This window comes from Bison bison, unplaced genomic scaffold (genome assembly GCF_000754665.1).
Source record: "Bison bison bison isolate TAMUID 2011002044 unplaced genomic scaffold, Bison_UMD1.0 scf7180017864193, whole genome shotgun sequence".
Lineage (NCBI taxonomy): Eukaryota > Metazoa > Chordata > Mammalia > Artiodactyla > Bovidae > Bison > Bison bison.
Window position 1 is genome coordinate 3,772,544 of NW_011494765.1, and position 8,963 is coordinate 3,781,506.

At 51.6% G+C, this 8,963-nt stretch overlaps 1 protein-coding gene across 1 annotated transcript in view; it reads left to right on the top strand.

Moving 5' to 3' along the window:
- The window catches only part of MVB12B (multivesicular body subunit 12B), a 193,686-nt gene extending 184,729 nt beyond the window's left edge, over nt 1-8,957 (top strand). Inside the window, exon 10 of the mRNA XM_010844088.1 lies at nt 7,603-8,957. Coding sequence (XP_010842390.1) covers nt 7,603-7,689 — 87 coding nt within the window. The 3' untranslated portion in view covers nt 7,690-8,957. The remainder of the gene's footprint in view (nt 1-7,602) is intronic.
- Nucleotides 8,958-8,963: the final 6 nt, after the last annotated feature.

The window sequence follows — 8,963 nt, forward strand, 5'->3', positions numbered from 1 at the left end:
CACTAACTTTGTTCATAGTGATGCTTTCTAATGTCAGGTCCACCCCACAAGGCACTTCGACCCCGGCCCGCCTGCACCCCCTTGTCCCCACTGCCCCATGCCCTCAGAAAGTACCCTTTCTGGGCCTACCCCTGGCAGTATCCAGGTCTCTGGGCCTGGCCCCTGGGCCCCTGGCTGTGGACATCTGGGGGCCCGTGCCTCCGTCCCCTTTCACGCACCCTCTGTGGCCAGCTGGCCCCCAGCAAACTCAGGCGGCTTCCCTGCCCTGGGCATTCCTGCCACCTGGGAGCCGGGCACAGCAGGCACTAGAGGGTAGAGGTGACCCAGCCCACAGCTGGTGGTGCCACTCCAGCGGCTGACACTGGGCTGGCTCCCTCACTTAAGTGCCTCACTTAGGCTGTGCCCCAAGCAAGGCCTCAGAGCAGCCCAAGTAGAGCCCCCCCCGCAACCACCACCAGCCTCCTCCCCACACCGCCCCCCATTCCCTCCTCAGCGCCCCCTCAGCCCTAAAGTCTCTGGCCCTTCCTCTCTGCCCCTCCCGTCCACTCCCACATCCCACATGTGGTGGGGCCACAGAACCGACCTGCAGCATTGGGTCACCAGGGAGCTGGCTGACGAGGCGGAATCTCTGGCCCACTCCCCGGACCTACTAAGGCGGGACCTGTGTGTGTTACAGGCTGACCAGCCTGCTGCTTTCAGTCTGGGTGCCACCCTCTGTCCACCCTTGAGGAGAGACCACACTCTGCTGCCCACGTCGGCACCGCCCTGGAGCCTGTGCCCACCCAGCACTGCCCCTGCTGAGGTCACCACGTGTTTTTAGTGACCCCATCCCCCCCGCCCCAGCCTGTACAGCTCAGGCCAACTGCTGCCCCCTGATCCCCCCCGTCTCCTACCTGGCCCTGGGTCCATCGCCAGGGCTGGGGTCCTGCCTTCCAGGCCCGTCCTCTTTGTCTTCTGATCCTGTGAGCTTTCCTACAAACATCCCTGCACTGTAACTCCAGATACCCTCTCCCCCAAGGGCTCGCACTTCCATCCCTTCATTCCTGGTTCATCCACGTCTCTGCAGCCAGGCAGGCGGCACCCCTGAGTACTCCTCAGGGACCACCCTTGGCCATTGGCAGAAATGCCTTCATGTTCTCTCCCCAAGGCTGCTATCTTTCTATTGCCCATTTGGGTTAAAAGCACCGGAGTTCCGGCGTCCATCCCCTGCCCCTCTTGTAGGGCTCCCTCCTGACCCCAGAGCCCAGCACAGGCGGATGCGGGTGGGTGAGTGGGTGATAGAGGCAGAGATTGTTTCCTGCCGTGATGCTCCTGAGCAGCCACCAGGTGGCGGTGTTGTCCCAAACTTTGCCCGAAGTCCTCCTGGTCTGAGGCTGCACTGCTCCTCCAGCCTCCTGGAGCTGGAGTGCCCGGACCATGGCTGGAGCCCGGGTCATTAGCAGGAAAGTGCGGCCACGTCGATGTCTTCTCTTACGTAGCCAACAAATGTACAGTGAGTGCTTGCATGGTGCCGGGGCAGGCGGGCCCTTAACCTGCCGCACCTCATCCCCCCCTCAAAGAGGGCCCCGGAAGTAGAGATTGTCACCCCCACCTTCTTTATTGAAGTATAAAAGGCATATTGGCTTCAGGTGTACAACATGTGTCGATAGTTGTATATATTGCAAAGCAATTATCATAATAAATATAGTTACCATCTTTTATCTTACATAGTAACAACTGTTTCCTTCTGATGAGAATTTTTAAAATTTAGCAACTACCAAAATACGAATTGCAGTATTGATATCCATATCCACGACGCTGCACAGTCTGTCTTCAGGACGTAATCACTCTGTAACTGGGCGTCTGTGCCTTTCCACTGTCTTGCCCCATTTCACCCGCCCCACCCGCCTCTGGCGTCTGCTCTGCCCAGTGAGCTTGGTCTTGCTGTATTCTGGGTTCCACATATAACTGAGATCACAAAGTGTTTGTCTTTCTGTGTCTGACTGACTTCATTCAGCACAACGCCCTCAAGATCCATCCATGTTGTTACAAATGACAAGATTTCCTTTTTTTATTCTTTAAATTTTTGTTCTGAGTATAGTTGGTTTACAGTGTTAGTTTCAGGTGTGCAGCAAAGCAGTTCAGTTTTTTACACAGATACACACACACACACACATATATACACACACCCTTTCTCAGAGTCTCTTCCCTTATAGGTTACTATAAAATATTGAGTATAGTTCTCTATGCTACACAGTAGGTCCTTGTTGGTCATCTGTTTTATATACAGCAGCGTATATTTGTTAATCCCCAACTCCTAATTTATCCCTACCTCCTGCTTCCCCTTTGGTAACCACATGTCTCTCTTCTGTGTCTGTGCGTCTATTTCTGTTCTGTATACTAAATTCATTTGTAGCCCTTCTTTTAGATTCCACATATAAGTGATTTCCATGATGTTTGTTTTAGTCTGATTTACTTCATTTAGTATGATAATCTCTAGATCCATCCATGTTGCTGCAGATGGCATTATTTCTTTTTATAGTTGAGTAGCATTCCGTTGTGTATATATAGGCAAAATTACTGGAGTGGGTTGCCATTCCCTTCTCCAGGGGATCTTCCCAACCCGGGGATCGAACCCAGGTCTCCTGCATTTGTAGGCAGATTCTTTACCTTCTGAGCCACCAGGTAAGCCCAGGTGGGGTGTATATATATACAGGTATGTGTATATATATACACATACATTTTCTTTATTCATTTCTCTGTTGATGGGCATTTAGGTTGCTTCCATGTCCTGGTTATTATAAAGAGTGCTGCAGTGAACATTGGGGTACATGTATTTTTTCCAGTGATTTTCTCTGGATATATAGCCAGGAGTGGGGTTGCAGGATCATATGGTAACTCTATTCTTAGTTTTTTTAAGGACGCTTCATACTGTTCTCCATAATGGCTGCACCAATTTACATTCCCACCAACGCTGTAGGAGAGTTCCTTTTCCTTCACTCCGTCTCCAGCATTTATTATTTACAGACTTTTTGCTGATGGTCATTCTGACCAGTGTGAGGTGATACCTCACTGTAATTTTGATCAGCATTTCTATATTAGCAATGCCGAGCATCTTTCTATGTGCCTTTTGGCCATCTGTATGTCTTCTTTAGAGGAATGTCTGTTTAGATCTTCTGCTCATTTTTTGATTGGGCTGTTTGTCTTTTTATATTGAGCTGTATGAGCTGTTTGTATTAATATATTTTGGAGATTAATACCTTGTCGGTCGCATCATTTGCCAATATTTTCTCCAATTCAATAGGTTGTTTGTGGTTGTTTTGCTGTGCAAAAGCTTTTGACTTTAATTAGGTCCCATTTGTTTTTTTGTTTGTTGGTTGGTTGTTTTTATTTCCATTCCTCTAGGAGACAGATCCAAAAAGAGATTGGTATAATTTATGTCAAAGAGTGTTCTGCCTGTGTTTTCCTCTCGGAGTTTTATAGTATCTTGTGTTCACATTTAGGTCTTTAATCCACTTTGAGTTTATTTTTTGTGTATAATGTTAGAGAATGTTCTAGTTGTATTCGTTTACAGGTAGCTGTCCAGTTTTCCCAGCACCACTTATTGAAGACTGTCTTTTCTCTATTGTATGTTCTTTCTTCCTTTGTGGTTGATTAATTGACCACAGTTGTGTGGGTTTATTTCTGGGCTTCCTATCCTGTTCCATTGATCTGTATTTCTGTTTTTATGCCAGTACCATACTGTTTTAATTACTGTAGCTTTGTAGTGTAGCCTGAAGTCAAGGAGTCTGATTCCTCCAGCTTCATTTTTCTTTCTCAAGGTTGCTTTGGCTATTCAGAGTCTTTGTGTTTCCATACAAATTAAAAAATTTTTTGTTCTGGTGCTGTGAAAAATGCCATTGGCATTGAATCTGTAGACTTTCTTGGGTAATATAGTCCTTTGACAATACTGATTCTTCCAATCCAAGAATGTGGTATAACTTTCCATCTGTCTGTGTCTCTTCCATTTTTCATCAGCATCTTATAGTTTTTGGACTCCAGATCTTTTGTCTCCTTGAAGTGAAGTGAAGTCGCTCAGTCGTGTCCGACTCTTTGCGACCCCATGGACTGTAGCCTATCAGGCTCCTCCATCCATGGGATTTACCAGGCAAGAGTGCTGGAGTGGATTGCCATTTTGATGCAGTGGTAAATAGGATTTTCCTTAATTTCTCTTTCTGATATTTCATTTTTTAGTATATAGAAATGCAGCAGATTTCTGCGTATGAATTTTGTATCCTGCAACTTTACTGAATTCATTGATGAGCTCTAGTCTTCTGTCAGTGTCTTTAGGATTTTTTATTAGTATGTATAGTAACATGTCATGAAAATGGTGACAGCTTTACTCTTTTTTTTCCAATTTGGATTCCCTTTCTTTTTATTCTCTGATTAATTACCATGCCTCGGACTTCCAAAACTATGTCGAATAAAAGTGGAAAGAGTGGACATTCCTGATCTTAGAGGAAATGCTTTCAGCTTTTCACCATTGAGTACAATGTTTTAATACCTGTGGGCTTGTCATATATGTCCTTTATTATATTGACAGTAGGTTCCCTTTGTGCCCACTTTCTGGAAAATTTTTACCATAAATCAATATCGAATTTTATCAAAAGCTTTTTCTGCATCTATTTAGATGATCATATGGATTTTACTCTTCAGTTTGTTAATGTGATGTATCACATTGATTTACAGGTTTTTTAAAAATGGCATTACTTAAAAGATAGTTTTATTCCCTGAAATAAACCCACTTGATCATGGTATCAGTTCAGTTCAGTTCAGTCGCTCAGTTGTGTCCAACTCTTTGCGACCCCATGGATCGCAGCACGCCAGGCCTCCCTGTCCATCACCATCTCCCAGAGTTCACTCAGACTCGCATCCATCGAGTCAGTGATGCCATCCAGCCATCTCATCCTCTGTTGTCCCCTTCTCCTCCTGCCCCCAATCCCTCCCAGCATCAGAGTCTTTTCCAATGAGTCAACTCTTCGCATGAGGTGGCCAAAGTACTGGAGTTTCAGCTTTAGCATCAGTCCCTCCAAAGAAATCCCAGGGCTGATCTCCTTCAGAATGGACTGGTTGGATCTCCTTGCAGTCCAAGGGACTCTCAAGAGTCTTCTCCAACACCACAGTTCAAAAGCATCAATTCTTTGGCGCTCAGCCTTCTTCACAGTCCAACTCTCACATCCATACATGACCACAGGAAAAACCATAGCATATGATCCTTTTAATGTATTGTTGGCTTCAGTTTAGTAGTATTTTGTTGAGGATTTTTGCATCAATGGTCATCAGTGATATTAGCCTGTAATTTTCTTTTTTGTGGTATCTTTGTCTGATTTAGGTATGAGGATGATGGTGGCTTCATAGAATGAGTTTGGGAGTGTTCCTTCTTCTGCAATGTTTTGGAATAGTTTGAGAAGGACAGGTGTCAACCCTTCCCTCAGTGTGTGATAGAATTCGCCTGTGAAGCCGTGTGATCCTGAACTTCTGTTTGTTGGGAGTTTTATAATCAGAGGTTCAGTTTCAGTGCTTGCAGTTGGTCTGTTCAGATTTTCTTCCTGACTCAGTCTTGGGAGACACACCTCCCTAAGAATCCATCCTTTTCTTCCAGGCCGTCTGCTTTTATTGGCATAGAGTTGCCTGCAGTGGCCCTCATGGTCCTCTGTATTTCTGTGGCGTCCCCTTGTAACTTCTCCTTTTTCATTTCTGATTGTATTGATTTGGACCCTCTGCCTTTTTTATTCCTTGATGATTCTGGCTTGAGGTTTATCCATTTTGCTTTTCTGATTTTAGTTTCACGAAGATTGCATATTTTTTATGAATACCCTATGTACGCACCACATTTTCTTTATCCATTCATCCATCGATGGGCACAGGTCGCTTCTGTATCTTGACTGTTGTGAATGATGCTACAGGGAACACAGGGTTCCCTTTTCTCCACATCCTCACCCACACTTGTTATTTCTTAATAACAAGAAATTATTATTATAAAGGAGATGAGTTCACTGAGGTTCAGAGGTGCTGGGGTCACCCTGCAATGTCAAGTCCTTCCCTCCCCACCCCTTCTGTTTGTAGGGAGCACCGTCCTGTCACTGGCGTCCCCTGGCCCCTTTGGCTGCTCACACAGGACAGCCGGGGCCCGCCCAGACCTCGCCCCCACACCCAGCGCCAGCTGCCCCTCTGTCCTGGGCCAGTCTGTAGGCCATTGGCGGGTGGCCGAGGATGAAATGCTGGCTGCCTCGTTCTCCCCACCCTTTCCCCCGGGAGGAATAAACCCCTCCAGCATCCTCTGCTCCCCCCTCATTCCCAAGTGACCCCCAAAACCCCTCAGCTGTGCTCCCTCAGCTCAGCACAGCCCCTGGAAGGGCCTCGTAGCTGCAGGCAGCTCACTTTGGGGCTCGGGGACCATTTGGAGCCCACAGCTGCAGCACCTTACTGGGTGGGCACCCAGTGGTCACCCCCCCACACCCTTGCTGGGACGGTTCCATGTCATCCTGGCAGGCTCCCCCAACTGGGTCCCCGAGAGGGCAGCTTCAGGCAGAGGCTGAGTTCAGCCAGGTGGTTCAACTCTGCTCTGCTTTATGTAGGGGAGCCCTTCCTTATGGCAATTTTAGTGCTGAAAAGTTTTTGAAAATATTATTTTAAAAGTTTACTGACCACTGATCTAAGCAACTCATTCCTAAGACCCAGGGTCCCGCGTGGCTGCCGCCCCTGGTGTCCAGGCCCTTCTCACGGCCCACTCCCAGTCCCACAGCCTGTGCCCCACTCTTCTTGTCTGGCACACCTGCCCCACATTTGGGTGTAGAAATACCCCCTGGCCATCAGGGTGAACCACAGGTGTTCCCCCTCCTCTGAATTTCCACCAGACTCGGAGCCCACCATCTGTCATTTCTGTGACCCGGGTCAGGTGGGTAGGCTTGGGTCTCCAGCATGAGAACTGAACGCAGGTTCAGGCCGGCAGCTGGGCAGGCGAGCCCAGGTCCACTCCGCTGGTCCCACCCTGGCCCAGGCTCTCATAGCTTATTACAAACTGGCCCCAGGAGCCCAGGGAGGAAGGCGCTGGGGGCATGGGGTGCCCCGTCCCTGTGGCCCACGCCATCTGAGGCTTGTCTTCGGCTCAGAAAGCACTGAGCAGGCGGCCGGCCCCAGGGGCTCCCCAAGCCTGCAGCCACAGCCCGCCTGCCCGGCCAGGTCTGGGGTGGCGCCCAGGGCCATCCCTCCCCATCCAGGAGACTCCTTCCGCAGCGGGAGTAGGGGGACTGTCTGCCGGGAGGCGGGAGGGCGTGCAGCACACCGCCTGGCATGCAAGCTGCTGCTGCTGAGGGCTCATACCACCCGGGGAGTGGTGCGCAAGGGTCCAGTCGTCACAGATGAGCGAGCCAGCCAGCCACCACGCAGCACCAGAGGCGTGCCCCCTTCCCTGTGCACACACGCACACACACGCACAGCCCACGCCTGCGGTACGTGTGCACGTGCCAAGGGCAGCCCTCCAGTGTCCTCGGGGCCTCCGCCCAGCTTGTCCACGGCCATGGGCTGGTTCTCTCCAGTGTCCCCTGCCCTGACTGAACTTCTCTCCCCCCTGACCTCCCGCAGTACGAGTACAGCTTCCGCACGGAGCAGAGTGCCGCGGCCAGGCTCCCGCCCAGCCCCACCCGATGCCAGCAGATCCCCCAGTCCTGAGGGGCTGCCCACCCGCCCGCGGGGAGACGACACAGCGCCCGGACTACTGAGCGCCCCCTCGCCCGGCCCCTCCCGCCGCCCATCCACACTGCCCTGCTCGGCGCTCCTGGGAGACTCTGGGCAGCTGAGCTGTTGCCTCCTCAGTCATCGGTCATCAGCTTGCCCAACGTGACGCCCCCTGCCTCCCTGGGGATGCTCTTCCTTAACCTCCACTAACCTGTGTGTGCTGTAGTGACCAGCGGCTCCTCCCGTATCTGTGTGATGCCCAGTAGTCCTCTGACCAACCCTACCCACCACGGGAGCCATCTGAGGGCCCTGGACAGTTGTCTGGCCGCCCAGTGATGCCACCGGCTCCCTGCCCTCCTGACTCTGCCACCATGAAGCCATCGCCTCCTCCCAGAAGACCCTGAGGGGCTGGTGGCCTGGCACAGGGCACCCACCCACCACCCCCCCTAGCACTGATGGGTTGCCCCGTGGAACAGATCTCTCACGCCAGGGGCCTCGAGTGCCCGAGAACTTCATGGGGACCCTAAGGAAACACGGAGGGGCGGCCGGTGGTGCCCAAGTGGACCTGGGCCTAGCTCCCCTCTGACTCACCCCTCAGTTCACACACTGGACGCCCTGAGGACGGGGGCCGGCCATCCCACAGCCACCGGCCCAGAGAGGACTTGCCTGCGGCCGAGGCAGCCGAGGGGCTGGGTGCTTGCGTGGACATGAACTTTGTCGCCAGGTCCCCATGCCCAGCCTCCTCACCATCATCCTCACAAAGGGCTCATCTCTGCAGTGCTCACGTGCCAACAACAGCTCCAACTGCCTGTCCCCACGCCCTGACCATCATCACGTGGGTAAAGAGGCTCTGTGAGCCGGTGCCCAAGGACGTGGACACACAGTCACCAGACTGAAGCCAGAACTGACCCTTCTGCCACTAGTGCCAGTGACCACACCATCGTTCCCCAAGGTGCTGGCCACCCAGCCCAGCTCCCCACACGGGCACCGTGGGAACGGGGCCGCTGTCCTCCCTGGAGGCCCGGTCCTCATCCGGTGTCTGCTTTGTTTGGCCATGGGACTGTCCTAAACCACGGAACCTGGTATCTCACACCTTGGAAGTGGGGGGCAGGGGTCAGCAGATAGTTGGAGCATTGGACGTGAGCTTTGACACGTGTCTGGCGTAAGCAAGCAGCCCAGGAGAGGCCCTGCCCAGCTAGGAACAGAGCCCCTGCTCCCTGCAGTTCCTCGAATGACACCGGGGTGGCTGGGGTGCAGTCAAGAGGAGC